The following is a 19,996-nucleotide window of genomic DNA, read 5'->3' as shown; positions in this document are numbered from 1 at the left end:
AAAGTGAACCCTGAGTCTTTGCTCTCACTTGGTTTCTGCCCAGACCCACCCGAGGCCAGAGAGCCTGCCTCCGGAGGCACAGCAGGAGCTGCCACGGCCACCTGTCCCATCCTGCCCGACCACGAGCTGGGCTGAGACAGGTGTCTTTGCTCCACGTTTGTCAGGCCGTAGGCATGCCCAGCTCTCTCCAACCACACAGCATCTGCAGCAAATGCCTCCAAGCTGTCCTCCCAGCCAGGGCTGCACCCTGATACCCAGGGCTGCACCCTGGTACCCCAGGGCTCCCTGGCTGAGGACCACAAGAGAGAGACATCCGTGTCAGCTCGCCCCTTGGGGCAAGGGACCACCCTGCTGTGGGCTCTGCATGCAGCCTCACGGGCTGAGAAAGGGACAGCGCGTCTCCCAGAGGCCACAACAGTCAGCTTTCATTCTGGCCCTTCACCCTCACAGCTAAATGAAACCCGGACAGGCAAACTCGCAGAGACCATCAGCAGTGGTTCCAAAACTCCCAATTCCAGACCTGGCGCACGGCGGGACACTTCGGCCTGTCTTCAGCTTGATGAATTTATGAGCAGGCAGCTTGCAGGTGAACTACAGCAGCAAAAAAAAAAAAAAAACAAAACAAAAAAACCAAAACACTTCCCTAGAATTTATCTTGAGGACATGAAGACACAGGGAAATTACAGTGATTTTATACTCTGCAGAGAGCACAGAGAGGCTTCCAGCTGAAGGCAATTCCATCGACAATGCTTTACAACAAAAAGGGAATTATAATCTTTCTGAACTTTGGATAATCTTCAAACTTCTCAAGATACCACCTACAAAATAAAAAAAAAACTTTAAAAAGGAACAGATTTTGTGAAACATTTAAGTGATGCTAATAAAACAGATAATACAATTGTAAAAAAAAAAAATCTATTTAGCTAGGGGCCGCACGCACCAAGCGGGTAAGGACCTTGAGGTACGGGTCTCCCCTCGGAGAACTTTCGCTCTAGCTCCCTACCACTGCCTCTGGGGAAGCAGATGCTGGCCAAGGGCTCCGTGTTCCTCCCCATGCAGGAGACCTGCAAGAAGATCCTGCCCCCGGCTGGACCAGCCCGGCTCTTGCAGCTTTAGCTAGCAGGGAAATGAACCAGCAGGTGGAAGATCTCTCTTGCTCTTCCTCCCCCTCTCTGTAATTCTGCCTTTCCAATAAATAAATAAATAATGTAAACAATATCTTTTAAAAAGTGAATATTGATTTATTTGAAAGACAGAGAGAGGCAGGGCAGGAAGCTTCCACCCACATGCCCTGGTTGAAGCCAGGTTCCTGGAGCGCCAGCCTGGTCTCCCATGTGCATCTTGTGGGGACCCAAGGACGTGGGCCACCTGCTGCTGCCTTTGCGGGTGCTCCCAGGGAACTGGCCAGGAATGGGGGGGCCAGGACTTAGGGGACACTGCAGTGGTCAAAGCTGTGGGATTCTAAATATAGAGTTTAATTTGATTTTCATCACACATAATAAAATATTTCAATCATAAAGTGTGATTCTGAAGAGGTGACTCTCAGATAATTTCTCCTTCTACTGCAAAGTAAAAACTGAGATGTGACCAACTCTGCCGGGCCTGCTGGGGCGTGGAGTCCCGCCTACTGCGGGAAAGCATGCAGTGATGGACCGGGGGTCTTCCGACCTGACGGCTTCCTCCGGCCACTGCGCAGTCTCGGTGCAGGGGACACTGGGACAGCCCTAGCGAAGGCTCCGGCACAGTCCGGGCAATGCAGTATGGTCTCGGCCACAGCTCAGCCCGGCACTCGGCAAAAAGACTTTTCCAAATTGGTCAGATACTGCCCACAAAGGCATGCTCACGCATTCTGGGGTGCTCGCCAGCTGGGAGCAGTGGCGTAACGGATAGAACAAAACTGAAAGTACAATCTGGCAAGCTGAACAGCAGGAAATGGGAGCTTCCATAAGCTCACAGACCAGACAATCACAGCGGAGGCAGGGAGCTATTTGTTGGCATGGCAGCAACGCAGCGAGACCACAAACAGAACGGGACAAGCTCGACACCAGGACCCCTGGACGTGGACAGCAACGCACCAGCTGGGCACGCCTTTCCACGCTGACAGGTGTACCCAGTCTTCTCGGCGGCAAGGGGCCAGGGACAGCAGCCACCTCCTGTCAGCCGACCATGGGCTGTCCGCAGACAGGGTCCGCCTTCCCACTGCTTGAGGCTACATGAGAATTCCGGGCACTGTGTGGTGGGTGGGGGGACTCCTTGTCTTAGAGCATCTTTTGGGTCACAATCTTAGAACTCCTCTGATGCCAAGAGATGCAATTTATACTACAAGGGCCACTGGGTAGAGCTAAACTACGTTACATGCTGAGAGGAAGCTTCTCTCCTTCCGTCAGGGAATAACCTGCTTTAGGCTTTCACTGCCAGACTTCCCCGAGGGCGGAGTCGCAGAGTTGCCACATTCACGCGCTGCATGGTCAGATGTTGGGGGACCTCCCCTGTCCAGCTACCGTCCAGCCCATCGCTGCTGTCTGGAAGCGGAGCTCTGCTCCCTCTGTTTTCTGTGACTGACTGTGCAGCTCATTTAAAGCGGTAACGGCCTCCATCGGCCCCACCCACACACCCGGGTCCTTCCACGGCCTCACGGCCTTCGCCTTCTGGGGAGGAGACCCTGGGAGACATCCTCCTGGCTCCTCCAGCTTCTGGCTCTTGACTGTCCAGTCTCACCTTTCTCCCTCTTAGGAACGACCCTGGCCATGCCGGTGACACCACCGCACCTTGCTCCAGTCTGTCCTCATGTTAACAAAGCACACCTGAGGAGCTGCACAGGGTGGGCTTGGGCCCTCAACGCCTTCCTTGGGTGGGCACAGTGGGGCCCACGTCAGCAAGCCCCAGTGTCCCTGGCCTCACAGCCGCTGCCCTGCAGGCCTGGCCTCTGACCACTTACCAGCTTGGCTCGCACTTCAGGCCCTTGCCCAGCAGCTCTGGGATTCATTCAGGTCCTGGCTTCCCAGCTGCCCCAACCAATGTCCACAAGTTAAAGACAGCCTGCTGGCTGGTGCTTTGGCTGTGCGTCTGATTAGGGACTGCAGGCACCCCCAGGCTTCCGCTGTCTTTCCTTCAGTCACTAGGTAGCCAGACCCGCGGGGGGACCTCCTCCACCTTGTCATCCGCTTTTAGCAGCTTTAGAGTACCCTGGCTCCACGAAGCCTCGGCCCCCGCCGCCACGACGTCTGTCCCAGACAGGTGCTTGGCTCTGAAGCCTCGCCTCCCAGCCTCGGCAGCACCGGGTGTGTGGATGGGATGTTCCGGGTGGATTGTACGTGGGGAGCGGCACAGCAGGCCTGGGGTAGGAGATCTCACTGCTCGCCGTGCTGAGCTCCTCAGAACGTGTGGGCATCAGGCAGGAGAAGGATGGCATCTCGGTTTGAGACTCTCTGTCCCCTCGCTCTGACATGGCTCCACTGCCCTGGTCCTCAGGCCTGTTCCCCGGCCAAGCTAGGCAGGCGCTGTCTGAATTCAGCTCAACCTTGACATCCTTTGTTAGGAGCTAGGTGAGCAGACGGCTCATGGGCACGCGTGGAGATCCAAGGGAGGTGCAGGAGCCGCTCTGTGGATGAGCACCCCAGCTCCAGAGCTGGGGCTGAGCCACCCTACACTCACCCCGGGCGCTCCCCAGCTGGCGCTCAGGTCCGGCCGTGCTTGGCCAGTAGCCCCAGTGTTCATGGGTGCTTGGTGGCGCAGACCTCCACAGCCCGTCTGGGGTTCAGCCTGACAATGGCCTCCCGCAGGATCAACTCAGAGGCCACAAACATGGTAGAGACGTGGGTCTGAGGACTCCCCAGGCCAGAGATTCGACTGGATTCCCTCTCTGAGGTTAGGATAAGGAATTGCAAGGCAGGGCAGGTGGCTTGGGACTTACCGGTGGTGCTGCTCCGCTCGGGCGAGTAAAATGCAGAAGGAGAACACGGCGAAGGCGGTGGCCTGCAGGGACCAGCTGGCGAGGGCGAAGCCGCACCACTCCGTCACTTCCCCAAAGAAGTTAGCGCCCGACACGAATTCAAACAGGCCGCCTGGACAAAACACAGGCAAAGCATGAGCACGCTCAGATGCCAGCCGATCCCTGCTTGGAGAATGCGCGGGGAAAGGGCACTACATGGTAAATTTGTTTTGATGCGTAAGATTTTGAAATCTGTTGTGTGTACGCTTTGATAATTTGCCTTTTGATTCTCCTAGCAAGAGCTCCGCCATGAGACGCCACACCTTCACAGGTGCCAGGTGATGTGTCCGGCAGCACGAGGCTGGTGCTCACCACGCACCTGCAGATCTGAATGCACAAACCACGAGTCAGGGTGGGAACTTCACCTTCTGCACCACTGGGCAGGCGCCGTGCTCACAGCACTGAAGCAAGCTTGAACAGTACTTCACACACAGGAAGCTGCCTCACACGGACGCTCGTTGAGCCCTGCTGACAAGCCTGGCAGTGCTCGCCTATTGGCACGGCTATGCTCACTCACTCATCACACCTTTAAATACCTGGAGTCTGCATTCTGTAAGGGCCAGGCACAGTGTGGCACAGCGTGGCACAGCATGGCACAAGGCCCTTGGGTGCCCCTGTGGGCAGAGCCTTCCTACCACCCAGGACCATGGCACACAGGGGGCACACAGGGTGGGTGCATGGGGCGAGAGGACCTGGGTCTGCTGGCAAGGGGAGGGTAGTATCCTGGGTGCAGGAACAGGAACCACAGCAAAGGCCTGAGGCTTGAGGGCAATGGCTGGCACATCCCAAGCTCAGCCTCAATGTGACATGGCATTGTGGGTGGCGACGGGGTCACCCCAGGGTTCAGAATGGGGCTGTATGGGATACAGGGCTGGAACTCTCAAAGCAGAAGAGGTCACAGCTAAAATGGAGAAGCCAGTGTCAACTAGAACTGCTCATGCAGCAGAGAGCGTGGCTTGGGGCAGAGCGGCTTGGAGCGGAGCGGCTTGGAGCAGAGCGGCCGTGGCACTCACCCAGCCATGCATCTGCATTCACTCGCAGCCTCTTCCTCTCAGCCCTGACCGGTCCTGCCACCACACCACCAAGGGGACTGTAGGGGGCACGGGCTGTGTGGGTGCCCTCATGTCCTCCACCCCACAGGAGAGCTCTCAGCTGCCACACACCCCGAGCCACAGGCCAGACCGCATGCAGACTCTGGGCAGGAGTGGTGAGCACGGCGGTGAGCTATGGGTGTGGGGCGACCCCAGCCAGCTCCCTCTGCTCCCTCCCAAGGGAGGGGCTCCTTTGAGACCACCCGAGGGGGCAGTCTGCTCACAAGCCCACCACTAAGTGGGCTTCTCCTCCAGTCCACGCAGGGCGGGGGCGCTGGCAGCAGTTGCCCTGGACCCCGCAGGACCTCTCTCCTTGGCCAGCTGTCAGGCACTGGTTCTGCTGACCGCAGTGGCGCAGGGCTGCGGTCTTCACCGAGCTGGAGGTCATTGTTCTCTCTGTTGACCATGTGTTTGCTGTTATTCTGTCTGGCTTTCAGGAACAGCAGTGCGACGAAGCCAAGCGAGCCGCTTCAGGAGAGCGCTACCTCTGCTGCTCGTTTCCATGTCCACAAGCACTGCTGCTTCTTATTTTCCATCTGCTTAGTCCTCTTGCGTTCTAGTTGTTTGCAACACTTTAAAGAACACTTATGGGTCCAGTGCGATAACCTAGTGGCTGAAGTCCTTGCCTTGCATATGCCGGGATCCAATTTGGGCAATAGTTTGTATCCCGGCTGTTCCACTTCCCATCCAGCTCCCTGCTTGTGGCCTGGGAGAGCAGTGCAGGACGGCCCAAAGCCTTGGGACCCTGCAGCCACGTGGGCTCCTGGCTCTTGGCTTCGGGTCAGCTTGGCTCCAGCCATTGCGTCCATTTGGGGAATGAATCATTGGATGGTATATCTTTATCTCTGCCTCTCTCTGTAAATCTGACTTTCCAATAAAAATAACTACATATTAAATAAACACATGAAAAATTTAAAAATAATAATAAACAAAAATAAAGGTCACTTTCTAAGTGCCCACGTGCTACTATGTCTGTCTTACACCATGGTGCCGTGGGCTAAGACACCATTTCAAGACGAGCATCCCATACAGGTGCTGGTTTGAATCCTGGCTGCTCCATTTCTGAGCCAGCCCCCTGTTCATGTGCCTGGGAGCGCAGCGGAGGACGGCCCGGGGCCTTCGGGCCACTGCAAGGCACCTGGCTAGAGTTCAGAGCGCTTGGCTTCAGAGTGCGCCAGGGGATGGAGCATTCTCCCCCACCTCCCCCACAAGAGCCAGGAAGGCCCTGTTGTTATTTTAACCAGACGACGGCGATGGCGACTCGGAGCTTGTTGGGGCTGTGCAGACAAGGAGCCAGGCACCTACCATGCATTTCCCACATAACCCCCTCTCAGTACGTACCTCTGGGTATCTTGTATCCCGTCTCCCCCGGCTTTCGAAGCTCCCTCAGGATGTGGTCTGAGTGGATGTTGATCAGCATGCCCAGGAACCACAAGCTGAAGCCTGTCAAGGGACCCAGGGTTACCATGGTGATGACCGGCAGCCTGACGGAGAGCCACTTGATGGGATGCTGTTCTTAGATGGGACTTTGACTGGACACCACTGGACGTGACTCTGAGTCACTTACATGGAAGCAGCCATGGCCGTGGCAGCCTCCTGGTCTCAGCACGTGCTTAGGCATTCTGCTTCGTGCCATTTCTTTTCTAAGCAGCCTGGAAAAGTTTCTAACAGGTTTCGTAAGCCACTTACCAGATCCATGAGTTTATGGTGAATTTTTTCTCTTCTTTGGGATTTCAGTGTTGCTCTTGGGTAATTCGGCTTCCAACAGAATCTTCTAGAAAGATTTGTGCTGTCTAAATTCTGTGCTTCTCTTTCAGGAACACAAGCTCCTGTGTCGCTTGTATTGGAAGAAAGCTAGAATTTGTGCTAAGCTAACTGCTCAATTCCATGTGTGCAATGCAAGTTCTCGGGATCCAAATGAAATCAAGCCTTGCCACAGGAGAGTGAGAGAGCCAGCAAGGGAGAGAGGGTGAAATGGACAGAGCGAGCGAGGGGGAGCGCGAAGGGGTGGTGAGAAGAGGAGGGCAGGAGTCAGTCTGGAGGCAGGCTATGATGGACAGGTTGCCTAGCAACCAGAACTATCACAAAGGCTCCTCACACACTTGGCCAAGGACAGCCGTCCCACGTGTCATGCAGCATGTCACCTTGCTGGGGGTCCTGGGAGCCAAGCATTTCTGACTGTTGCACTGTCTGTGTGGTCCTCCTCACCGCACCGTCTCTGGACAGGGTTACAGTTGCGGTTCCCTGGACCGCGCCACACCCCGGCACGCCTGCTGCCCCCTGGACAGCCCCTCTCCCTGTGCTGGTGTCTAGGTTGACAAGCCCCTCAGACCCTCCACTTCCAGGGAAGATATTTTCTTGTGATTTTCTGATTGTTTGCTGCTTAGTGCGATCACAGGTGTGATCCACCATTTCCTGCTTGTTTCCTTGCAGAAACAAACTCCAGGACGAAAGCACACTACAGAGATAGACAAGTCGGTTTGTTTCCTAAGTGGCATACTGTTTCCTTCCAAAGTGCCTCTGCTGTGTGCAGGGAAAGCCCAGGGGTTGGCATGCCATTTACTGGTGGTTTAAGGTTCAGGCAACGCATCTCAGCACAGCTGCTTAAAAGACCTTGAAATTACCAAGACAACTCTTTGCAGGAATGGGTCCTCTGAGAATCTCATGGAATTTAAAGGTGGATCTGGGGGCCAGCACTGGACACGGAGTCAAGCTGCTGCTCATGACAGTGGCATCCCAGGGCACTGGTTTGAGTGGCAGCTGCCCTGCTTCTGTTTCCGCGCCTGGCAAAGGAGCAGAAGGTGGTCCTGGGAGACTGGAACACAGTTCAGGCTCCTGGCTGCAGCCTGGCCCAGCCCTGACTGCTGCTGTCATTGAGGAGTAAACCAGTGGCTGGAAGGGCTCCCTGTCCCTGTTCTGCCTTTCAGATGAAATAAACGTACACTTTATCTTTAAAAGCCTGCATCTCTTAGCTGAAAAACAAGACAGAAATCTCTCAACTTCTTCTCTGCTGCCCACTTTTGGAGGAGCTCCTGGGAATTTCAGGATGGAGAGGCAGAGGCCCAGCAAGGGCGTGGGTGCGGGTGCTGCCTCTGGAATGCGATTTTCATTCACGGGGAAAATCAGATTTAGAAAAGCAACAATTCCTCACTATTCAAGGATTAGCCTTCCTATTATTATATGTGACTCACAATTTGCATTTCAAACAGATTTTGATATTATTTCCATTTTGATATTTCTTGCAGTGGATAGCGCAAAGCGACGGACGACCACCGTCTGGCTCACCACAAGCCCCACAGGGCAGTCTGAAACCGGGAGATTGCTTCCCAGGCTCACGACAGTGCGTATTCTCGATGCTCGCACATCTGTCTCCCACGGATGAGCTTGTAACATTAGGATCACAACTCGAAAAGGTAAACAGCAATGCACACTCATTGCTACAAATTAAAAAAAATCAAAAACTTCACCAAATTTTTAAGTTTATTCAAAGTAGTATAAACATACAAAATCAGCCTGCGCCGTAAGCCGACGGCCAGAGTGACGTTTTTCATTTTAAAGATTTATTTATTCACACGCACACCAAGAGAGAAAGAGGGAGGGGGAGGGAGAGGAAGAGATCCTTGCTCTGCTGGCTCACTCCCCAAAGGACCTCAGCAGCCGAAGCAGGGCAGGCCCACAGCTGGCCCACAGCTGGCCCACAGCTGGCCCACAGCTGGCCCACAGCCGGGGCCGGAAGCTTCATCTGGATCTTCCACATGGGCTCAAGAGCCTCGTCTGCTGGTTTCCGGATCGTAAGCAGAGAGCTGGGTTGGAAGTGAAGAGCTAGGACATGAATTGGCAGGATACTGGCACTGCAGGCAGACAGCACGGTGTGCCAGGGCACCGGACCCAAGAATGATTTTTTCTTACAGAACTGAGAAAATTGTGAGATGCTCAAAAATTATCTTAGAGCTGGCATTGCAGCACAGTGTATTAAGCCACACCCTGTCAACACCAGTATCTCATATGGAGTCCTGGCTAATCTACTTCTGACCCAGCTCCCTGCGCATATGCCTGGGAACACAGCAGCAGCAGGCCTCCGCACCGGGCCTTGGCCTGGCCCAGTAACGGGCTTTGTGGCCATTTAAGAAGTGAGCCGGTGAATGGAAGATACTCCCTGTGTCTGTCTTTCTCCCTCTGTCTCTGTAATTCTACCTTTCAAATAAATAAATCTTAAACAGGAAATAATTCTAGGCTTGCTAGTCAGACATTGGCGGGGCGTAACAGTAAGAGCAGCGATCGGCACAGGGCGGCCTTTGCGGCTGAGAGCACTCACCTGCCAGAAAGCGGGGGTCGCTGAGCCAGCCCTCAGGGTACTCCGCGTACTGGCTCAGGTACCTGCACTGCAAGTAGCCGTTATAGGCACAAAACAGGAATGCCATCACACACGAGTACAGGGGGATGGGCTTCCCTCCTCGGATCAGAAACGGGAAGATCAAGGACCTAGGAGACAAACGGAAAGAAGCTAAGAAAAAGGGACTCGAATTCCGGGACGTCTACTTGAAATGCCTTTTTGAACACCCTTCCTCCCTCCTGCAGAGGTCACCCTCGGCGGCATCTGCACTAACTTGCTCTGTGTGTGCTGAGCAGCATCTTTAGATAAAATATTAAGTGTGTTTCAATAATGCACACCGCAGTGAGCAAACTCCTGATTCTAATCGTGCAGAACGTGAACCGGACACAGTGAGTCGCAGCCAGCTGGAGCCTTCCTGCAGCTCCCGACAACCCCACTCTCCTGAAACCATTAACCCGTCCCAGTGCCAGGGCAGGACTGGGGCACACGGTCACATTGCCATCTCCACAGCACGCTCCGGCTCGGCTGTGCTCACTTAGGAGTGTCAGGAAAAGAGGATGCAAAGCTGTTATTACGGATTTGTTTTCTTCCTCTTTAACAGCAACGTGTAAAACATTTAAAGAGGGGACATCACTACGTAGGCTCCAAGTAGTAAAAGAACAACAAGGAACTATGGTGTACTACTTCAGGCCAGTAATCTGATAATCTGATGAAGCAGTTGACACAGATGGCCGAAGTGACCAGGCAGAAGCAGACACTGTGACTCATGTTGCTTCAACGAAAGAAACTGAACATTCCAGAGAAAACAAACCTAGACTGAGGGAAAGGGGATTAACCCCAAGCAGACTAGGGGAGCTTTTGGGGTGACATGTTACTGCTTGCATGTTGACTGTGAAATTGGGTTTACACTTACAAGTTCAACAGAGGGCAAAGTTAGGGCCAGGGAGGGGGATGGGCTGCACAGAGAGGCATGCCGAGCAATGCAACTGATCTATTTCCTGAGCTGGTGAATCACATACCCACACTCAGCAGAGTGCCAGCTTAGCAATAAGTGAACGTTGATGTCCACGAAGTGGACCCTAACACAGCAGGACAAGCACTGAACCAACCGTCAGGACGTCGTCCATCACCGACTAACAGAACAATGCTGGCCATGCGTCCTCCCAGCAGGAAGGAGGGCTCCCTGGGGGTCTCGCTTGGCACCCTGAATGGACACTGGCAGGACCCCAAAGGAGACCGCACTCAAGTATAGGACAAGGCACTCACTGGGAACAAAGCATTCAGTTAGGACACTGGTCGGGCCGTTGTACGATCCTGTTCTCTGAGGTGGGCTGACTGCATAAAGCAAGGTGTTCACTGCGCCCAGAGCTATGTATGAGCTCTCCCACAGGGGAGCCTGGGGAGGCTGCGTGGTGGACGATGGGATGCCTGTGGGAGGACGAGGGTCCACCTCAAGCCAGGAAGCAGAAGAGACTCAGGATGGAGTCAGGCTTACAATCCACTACAGTGAAAACCCAGAGGCCCACAAGAGCTGCCCCTGGGACTAAGGGCCTCCCAACAAAGCAGATTCGCAGAGAGGTGTGGAAAGACAGGGGAGGGAGGGAAAGAGAGAAGAAGGGAAAGAGAGAGAATAGCCTTCATTTGTTATTTCACATGCCAAATGGTTACAACAGCCAGGTCTCAGCCAGCCAGGAGCCAGGAGCCTGGAGCCTGGAGCCAGGAGCCAGGAGCTAGGAGCCAGGAGTTAGAGTTCCATCTGGGTGTCCCACATGAGAACTTGGTCCATCCTCTGCTGCTTTCTAACTTATGTTAGCAGATTGGAAGCAGTATTGCCAGGAGCTGAACCAATCCTAGCACTCCCAAATCTTGCTATGCTAAAATCCAACTCCAGGCTACACCTGTTAAAAGTCCTACCACCTCACAAACACCCAGCTCTCAACCCAGCAACTATTGGGGATGTGCCCAAGACACCATGCAAGCTGTGGAGCAGGCCAGGGTCCTGAATGGGATGATGTGTCTCGGGCAGGAGCGCAGCCCTGGCTGTCAGGAGCCACACTGCCCCAGGTCTCCCCCAGGGCAGAGGCTCTGTTCCCCCTGAAATGCCAGAGTGCATGGCTGAGGGCAAAGGGTGTAAGGAGCTATTCCAACATCCCACCCTGGACCTGGGTCACCCGGGACCCGCCCTGGGCCTGGCGCCATTTGCTCTTCCTCACAGCTCACGAAATTCGTGCTAGTCTAGCTGTCCACCAATCAGCCGTTTTTTTCTTTTTAGATTTATTTCATTTTTATTGGAAAGGTAGATATGCAGAGAGGAGAGACAGAGAGGAGGATCTTCTGCCTGATGATTCACTCCCCCGCAACTGCTGGAGCTGAGCCAATCCGAAGCCAGGAGCCAGGAGCTCTTCTGGGTCTCCCACACGGATGCAGAGTCCCAAGGCTTTGGGCCATCCTCGACTGCTTTCCAAGACCACAAGCAGGGAGCTGGATGGAAAGTGGAGCTGCCGGAATTAGAACCGGCGCCCATATGGGATCCCGGGCGCATTTAAGGCAAGGACTTTGGCCGCTAGGCCACAGCGCCAGGCCCCCAATCAGCCATTTCACCTGAGAATCCCACCCCTAATCTTCCAGCCCCTTCCCCAACCCCGCCCACTCACCAATCATCCCTAGGCATTCACCTGCAGTTGGCAATCCCGTGGGGCCTGCCCTCCATTCCTCCCAACTCTGCCCCCTGCCAGGCCTGGGCTCGTGGGATTCCAGGAAGGCAAGGCGCTGGACTGAGTGGACTGTTAGACCGGGTCTGCAGAAGCACAGGAGATGGCGGGAGCCGAGCTGCGAGGGCAGTGCCTCAGAAGGTGCCAGTGTGTGCGCAGGTGACGTGGCCGCGGACTGAAATTAGCCAGCCATTCTTGGGCACGGAAGAGCGAAAGTGGCGCCCAGGACACTGGCCCTGGCCCAGCTCAGCGCCCCGATTAGAGCCTCGGGCACGCTCAGGATGGAACAGCTCTCTTTTCCTCCCTCTGTGTCTCCTTCTTTTTGTAAATCTATCTTTCAAATAAAAATGAAATCTTTTTTAAAAACTGCAGATTCTGCTGTCAAGTGCGTGCTTCCAAGCCAATGTCAGGGGACGGCAGTCTCTGCTTCGACTGCTTCCCACGGCGACACGCTGTCAGACGCTTAGTAACACACCTGGGCCTGAAAGCACAGAGTGTGGGCGCCAGCAGCACAGTGCGCACCGATGAACCAGGCCCGGGCAGCTATGCTGTACTGGCGAGCTGTCCTATTTCAGTTTTAATGGTGTGGAAAGTACACAGAGACCTTGGCACAGGCGGCCTGCTCCGTAGTCACTGCCGTCTCACATGCCGTAGGTTTTGCACACGCACTGCTGTGTTACACTTTCAGCCGGATTCGTTAGGACGCATTGTCAGGTGTGCCCTGGAGCAGTTGACTCAGGCTCGGCTCTGAGTCAGGTGATGCAGGCAGCCTGGCCAGCACCGCGCGGGAGACAGAAAGCCCGTGGCAGGCTGGAGTTGGCACGGAGGCCAGGGACTGCCCCTCGGACGCCTGCTGTCGACACTTACAATAGCTGCTGCTGGCAAGGACCTGCAGGTGCAGCCGCACCAGCCGAACCCAGCCCTGAACTTGGAGCTGAATTTAGAGAAGTCGGCTGCAGATTCTCAGCCTGGGAGAGGGTGGATCGCAAGCGCTGGGTCTCTCCTGAAAGGCCCTTGGTCGTTCCGCCCAACCATTATTTGGAACTCGGGGTGCCCAGCTGCTCCCCTTTGTTTTCTGTGTCTCAGGTGTCTCCCAGTTTTGTTTCTTTTTTCCTTCTTTGTGGCCCCAGCGCTCAAGTGCACCACTGTGCTTCAGGGCTGCTGGACAAGGAAGCTGTCCCTGCTCACCTGCCAGATGTCATCTGCCATGGTGGGAAAGGCTGGGGTGGCATGTGACTGCCTGGTGTTCCCCGCCTTTCCCATAGATCTTAAGAAATAAATAAATAAGTTCGCTATTACACTGGTATGGATTGTTGGGCATCAACCAGGCCCAGAATAGATGATGCAAGCTGTTGGCTGCTTTTCTCCCAGCAGGGTAAAACTTGCCTTGGTATAAGGCAACCTGGGTAACAGCCTGTAGCCGGGGCTGCGTAACCTCTTTTGTGTTGGGAGCAGGTGAGGGTTCTTTGAGGCATGAGGCATTCAAGCCAAGGATAGGCCAGAATCAGCATCCCACAAGGACAGTCCTAGGGCAGCTGCGAGGAACTGCCCATGGGCCTTTGGTTGGCTGCACTCCAGGAGCCCAGTTCATGCCAGTGAGGGCGGTGACCTGAGGCAAGCAGCGCCTCATGCCAGGGCATGCTGGGGCCCTTGGCTAAGCAGCCAAGGCAATAGAAACGATTTCCTGACAACGCCCAGAGTGGGTAGAGAGCCTGGAATCGGGAGACAGTGAACAGGCCTGCTCACTGGAGAGCAGGCTGCACCTGGTGTCAGACAGCAGTGTGGAGAGCCATGTGCCACACTGCATGGCTGCCCCTCCTGCCCCTGGTGACAGGAGACCACAGCTGGCAGAGCAGGGATGAAGGGAAGGCAAGCACGGGCCAGGGAGAGTGGAGACATGGCAGAGGGTGTGTGCACAGCACGAACACAGGGTGGGCAGAAATAGCCCAGCCCTGGGCATTGGCGTGCCTGGAGACGCACAAGGCCTGGCCAGTGGCTGGGAGCTGGGGACGCGCAGGATCTGCTCCTTGCACGGCAAGGCAAGGACAGAGTAACAGGACACTGCTGCCCTCGAGGACTTGGGCACCCTGAGATCAGAGAGGGCCCCTGCAGGAAGTGGTACAGGCACCCCAGAATGGCACAAGCCAAGGACAACCACGCTGCTGGCCAGGGACTGAACACTCCTGGAAATGTCCTCCGGCCTGCCTTGTCCATCCTCCCTCGCAGCTACAGCCTCACGCCTGCAGGATCCTTCGTCCTCTGCCTCACCCTGTCCACTGCCGGAGAGAAAGCCTTGTCTGGACGTGCCTGTGCAGGGCCAGGCTGGCCCCCAGCCTCACCTAGCTGCCTGGACCACACAAAAAGCACCACATGCTCTCCATCCTTTTGCAATTCCACCCTCCTTCCTTGAGCTGGCTAACTCATAAGTTTTGCCCCTGCATGTTCAGCCACTGCCTGCATCCCACCCAGGGCTGCGGAGAGCCTCTGGACAGGAGGTTCACACCTCCCAGGTTAGGCCCTGTCTTCCTCCTGCCCCACCTCTTGGCTCAGTCCAGGGCTCTGGGCACAGCTTGAGGTCACGGAGCTGTGAGCTCTATCGTGGCTCCTTGCTTCGGGAATCAGGCCTGATCACCAGTGCCATCCTTCCACCTGCCGGGAGAGCTCATCAGTGCCCAGCATCCGCAGGCCGGGAGAGCGCCTCACCAGTGCTGCTTACCCAGCTGCTTGTCCCACCTGGCTCTTTGGAGTGCTGGCCACAGCAGGTCAGGCAGCTTTGGTAAATTAGTTGCTTGGGTAGAAAAGAAAATGTTCACCATTTAGAAAATGTACGTGTTCCCAAACCATACTGCCTGTGTACACAGGAACTCTAGGGGGTGTTGAGGGGATCGGCAGCGATGGCTCAGGTGATGGGGGCTCCAACCGCCCACCTGGGAGATGTGGCGTGCATTCCTGGCTTTGGTGCGAGAGGAATGAGCCCGTGAACGGCAGCACACACTCAGCTTCCACACGGACGCGGCTGATGAGGAGGATGTGCTTCCAGATGGCCGAGCAGACTGTAAGCACACACTGCGAGGCTGCAGCCCTGCCCACGGCCACACGCTGCGAGGCTGCAGCCCTGCCCACGGCCACACGCTGCGAGGCTGCAGCCCTGCCCACGGCCACACGCTGCGAGGCTGCAGCCCTGCCCACGGCCACACGCTGCGAGGCTGCAGCCCTGCCCACGGCCACACGCTGCGAGGCTGCAGCCCTGCCCACGGCCACACGCTGCGAGGCTGCAGCCCTGCCCACGGCCACACGCTGCGAGGCTGCAGCCCTGCCCACGGCCACACGCTGCGAGGCTGCAGCCCTGCCCACGGCCACACGCTGCGAGGCTGCAGCCCTGCCCACGGCCGTGACGCTGCTGTGTTCTCGTTTTCTGGCCCGGCTCCCAAGCTCTGCTAGTACTCTCCACTCAGTGCAGGAACTCCTAAAATCCCCGCGAACAGAAACTGCCACCCCTTGTCCAAGGGGAAGGCTGCCAGACCACGTCACGTCGTCATAGGGATGTCCCACCTGCCGGGCATGGGAGGGGTGCCGTCTCCATGGGAACGCCTCTGTGCTCTGCACAGCGAGGGGTCCGATCTCCACAGACTTTCCACCTGCTGGGCCCGAGGGGGTCTGACCTTTTCCTGCTGTGAGCAGCGTCCCTCAAGGCAACAGGTCAAGCCTGAAAGGGTTAATTGTAAAGGTGACTGTACTTCTGGAGGTTTGGAATCTCCAGACACTTGCATCCGGTCAGGATAAGCTCCTGCTTCCTGAGACACCAGGAGGCAGACAGGAAACAGGGAGCATCTTGGAGTTTTAAGATTTATGAGAAAGGGGCCTAGCACAGTAGCCTAGCAGCTAAAGTTCTTGCCTTGCATGTGCCAGGATCCCAAATGGGCACCGGATCTTACCCCAGCGGTACTGTTTCCCACCCTGCTCCCTGCTTGTGGCCTGGGAAAGCAGCTGAGGACGGCCCAAAACCGTGGGACCCTACACCCATGTGGGAGACCCAGAACAACTTCCTGGCTCCTGGCTTCGGATCAGTGAAGTTCTGGCCATTGCTGCTACTTGGGGAGTGGATCATCAGTTCAAAGATCTTTCTCTGTCTCGCCTCCTCACCGCATATTTGACTTTCCAATAAAAATAAAATAAATATTGAAAAAAAAAAAAAAGATTTGCGGGAAAGACAGCTGCCTTCGAGGCATGCTGTTCCAGTACTGTCAGCATGGAAGTGACAGGATCAGGGACCCGAGCCTGTGCACTGGAAGTTTCTCTCGCCTGCTTTCTGCTTTGCATCACAAAAGGACTGCACTCAGCTATTTGCTCACTGTCACACGGCTTTTGCTTCTCCCTTAGATACTTGCTATAAAAACCTTACTTTGTTCAACGTGCTTCTTTTCATGGCAAGAGGTAGCTGCCCAACAGGACACTGAAATCATTTCACTCATCTTGGAGTCTCGCAAGACTTTCCTGAACTCTCACCCAAGACTTTCCTGAACCCTCACCCAGAGCACGAGGCTGGTCGTTCCCAGGAGGCGCCTGCCGTCCTTACCGGGCAGGATGAGGGCGCAGCTAAAACTCCACTCGGGAGCCTGCCCTCAACAGGACCAGGCAGCATCCTCAATGCGACTTTGGCTCAGAAAAGACACTCTCGCTCCAGCACAGCCAGGAGACGCTAGGCAGTTGGACATTTGAGATTACCCACTGGTTATGTCTGAACCAACACTGCACGCTGCAGCTCGGTAAATCGCTGGGCCAAACAGAAGCTCCACTGCACAAACCAGCCCCTGGACTTCTGGTCGCGAGAAGCCGAGTTCACGGCAGAGCTGCTAAACCAATGGGCTCTGCCTGGTCTCTGCCGGTTTTGTTTGGCATGCTTGCCTCTTTAGACTTCTCTGATGTTGCCACTAGGAGTTCTGTACACGCACAGCCCCTGAAGGATGATGCAGGCCCAGGGCCTTCAGATAAGGCCAAAGCTTACAAAACAGAACCCAACAAGGGATTCTGGGGAAACAGGTAGATCCAGCCTAACCCCAACGGGCCATCCTCACTCACTCCTAGCTGAGTCATGTCCCCATCCTGTCAAACCACAGCAGCAGCCAGTACAGAAGGGGCGATCACAACCCAACCACCAGATGAAGAATCAGGGCTGCTGTCAGAATTCCTGAGCAAGAGAGAGCAACGTTGGAGCTGACAGAATCAGGAGGCAATCTCTTTTGGCAAGCCCTAACCAAAATAAGCAAAAATATAAGCAATAAATTGTTACGTCAGGAGGCTGTGGAAGAGAGAAGTGCACTAGAGTGGCCACAGCAGGGACCAGTCTGTTTTTTCTTTTTAATGTATTTTCATTGGAAAGGCAGATCAAATTTACGGAGAGAAGGAGACACAGAGAGAAAGATCTTTCTTTCTTTCTTTTTTTAAAGATTCATTTATTTATTGCAAAGTCAGATATACAGAGAGGAGAGACAGAGAGGAAGATCTTCCATCCAATGATTCACTCCCCAAGTGAGCGCAACGGCTGATGCTATGCCGGTCCGAAGCCAGGATCCAGGAACTTCTTCCAGGTCTCCCACATGGGTGGAGGGTCCCAAGGCTTTGGGCCGTCCTCAACTGCTTTCCCAGACCACAAGCAGGGAGCTGGATGGGAAGTGGAGCTGCCAGGACATGAACCGCAGCCCATATGGGATCCCGGCACTTGCAAGGTAGGAATTTAGTCATTGGACCATTGCACCAGACCCAAAAAGAACTAATCTGAAAGACCATCAGCACTTCAACTTTACCCCACAGCTGCTATGACTTCGCCCAGAAAACATGGCCAAGGATATCTTCCGGCAACTTCCTACTCAATCTCGGGCCCACATCAGCTTAGTTAGCAATCCTTAAGAGTCCGAGATGACTGTCTTGTGTAACTGTCCGTTTGCCTTCAGAACCTCTTGGTGCCAGCTCTTTGACGAACTGGCTCTGCGATGACGCAGGCTTCCCACCCCGGCCCTCTCCCAAGGCCAGGAGCTCTCCGGAGGATTTCAGTGATGCCGGCTGCTTATGCAGCAGCCTGGCCCCAATGCCTACTGTCGGCCACTCGAGATGGTCCAGAGAGCTCACGAGCAGTGTGCCACTCCAACTGCAGCAGTGTTCAACGCGGTTACAAAACAGGCAGTAGCCTGGGGGCAAGCAGCGGGCACACGTCACTCCCTCAACCTTTGTTCAAGGTTCTCTTTGCTCAGCGCATCTGGGGAGGGCGCACTTTCTGTGGTGCAGTGTGTTCGCTTGCTGCTGAGACACTGGCATCCCACACGGGGACTAGTGTGAGCCCCACCTGCTGCTCCCTGCTAATGGGCTGGGAGAGCAGCGGAGGGCGGCCGGCCGAGGGCTTGGGCCCTGCAGCCGTGTGGAGACGTGGGTGCAGCTCCTGGCTCCCATCTTCAGCGTGGCAGTCATTGTGGCCACTTCGGAGAGTGGCGCCAGCGGATAGAAGACTGTCCTCTTTCCGTAACTCTGCCTTTCACAGAAATGAATCTTTAAAAAGAAACTAAAGCGAAAAGCCAACAGCCTCTTCCGGTCTGGCTCAACGTCCGAGCACGGAGCAGCCCCGGACTCCGGCGCCGGCTCTGCGCCAAGGGCCTACAGCCTCCTCACCCACAGCAAGGCGCCCAGGGGAGACGGCAGCCTGCAGGCACACACGCTGAATTCTCGGGCTCTCTGGGCCACCCGTGGTCTCACGGATTTCCAAAGTTCGGTCCAACCACCTCAGGGCTGATAGTAAACACGACCGGTCATTCGCTTTAGCCATTCACAGGGCAGAGTCACCATCGATGAGGGAAGCTCTGCCAGGCAGCCAGCAGGGCTAAGGTCCAAGGATGCAGCCCGGTACTTGGCAGTGCCACCCCGCAAGTTAACCTCCGGGAGACACAGCAGAAAAGTAGTAATAACACACGTCCGGGCCAGGGCAATCTGCCGGACCTACGTGCTGGGTACCAAGTGCTGTTCTGACACCGAGGATGCGGGGGCTAGGGACCCTGCAGCTTCCTGCCGCCACTCCCTTCCCGGCCTGTGCCCAACTCCCTTCCAGACTCCCCCCTCCCTATTTCTGAGTCACGCGAGAGGGGTCCAGGGCTGGCTGCTCCTTGCGGCTAAGTTACACGTGAGGGGCCCCGGGGCGCGGCCATACCTTTGCAGGTAGTGCACCAGGAACAAGGCCAGCAGCACGCGACTGGGCCAGCAGCGCAGACGCTCGGCGGCCGCGCGGCTGCACTCGTACAGCGGCCAGGCCAGGGAGGGCAGCTCCTGCACGGCCCAGGCAACTCGCGCCGGCACCCGCAGGCCGGGCCACTGCTGCACGTAGCGGCCGTACGGGAAGCCCATCAGCCTGAGCAGCATGCAGAAGAACAAGCCCAGGAAGCACTCCAGGTACGCGAACGCATCCAGCAGGTGCGCCTCGCTCAGCTCCATCGCGGCGGGCGGACGGTGCGCGCCATGCCGGGCCGGCCGCATATAAGGCGGCGGCGAGGGGGCGGGCGGCCGGGGAGCCCGGTCCGGGCGGGCCGCCTCCGCCAAGGGGCCGGTCCGGGCGGGCCGCGCGCCCCTCCCCGTGCCCCTGCGCGCGGCCCGGTGCGCACGCGCCTTCCCCGGGCGGTCCGCGGCGCCGCCTGAGCCCGCGCGTGCCGGAGCCGGGCGCGGAGCGTGGCGGCGCGCGCGCGTGGCGGCCCCGGGGCGGCCGGCCGGTCCCCCTCGCTCGGCACAGGCCCGGAGGACGCGGGTGGCGCTCCGGCCTCGGCGCCGACGGCCCCGGCCGCGCCCGGAAAGGGCCGGGCCGTCCCCGGCGGGGGCCTCGGCCGCGGGCGGAAGT

At 56.3% G+C, this 19,996-nt stretch overlaps 1 protein-coding gene across 1 annotated transcript; it reads right to left on the bottom strand.

Annotated features, from left to right (window-relative positions):
- Nucleotides 1–636: 636 nt before the first annotated feature.
- On the bottom strand, nucleotides 637–19,679 carry SRD5A1 (steroid 5 alpha-reductase 1). The gene is made up of 5 exons (XM_040977388.1): nucleotides 19,319–19,679; nucleotides 9,398–9,564; nucleotides 6,424–6,525; nucleotides 3,914–4,064; nucleotides 637–818 (listed from the first exon to the last, which is right to left on the bottom strand). Exons 1-5 carry the CDS (start codon nucleotides 19,639–19,641, stop codon nucleotides 752–754), a joined length of 810 nt encoding a protein of 269 aa, XP_040833322.1. The 5' UTR covers nucleotides 19,642–19,679; the 3' UTR covers nucleotides 637–751.
- Between the last annotated feature and the right edge of the window lie 317 nt (nucleotides 19,680–19,996).

Source organism: Ochotona curzoniae, unplaced genomic scaffold (assembly GCF_017591425.1).
Source record: "Ochotona curzoniae isolate NIBS_2020 unplaced genomic scaffold, NIBS_Ocur_1.0 contig_2754, whole genome shotgun sequence".
Classification (NCBI taxonomy): domain Eukaryota; kingdom Metazoa; phylum Chordata; class Mammalia; order Lagomorpha; family Ochotonidae; genus Ochotona; species Ochotona curzoniae.
Note: the sequence above shows the minus strand (reverse complement) of the source record. Positions and strands in the feature narration are given on the sequence as shown.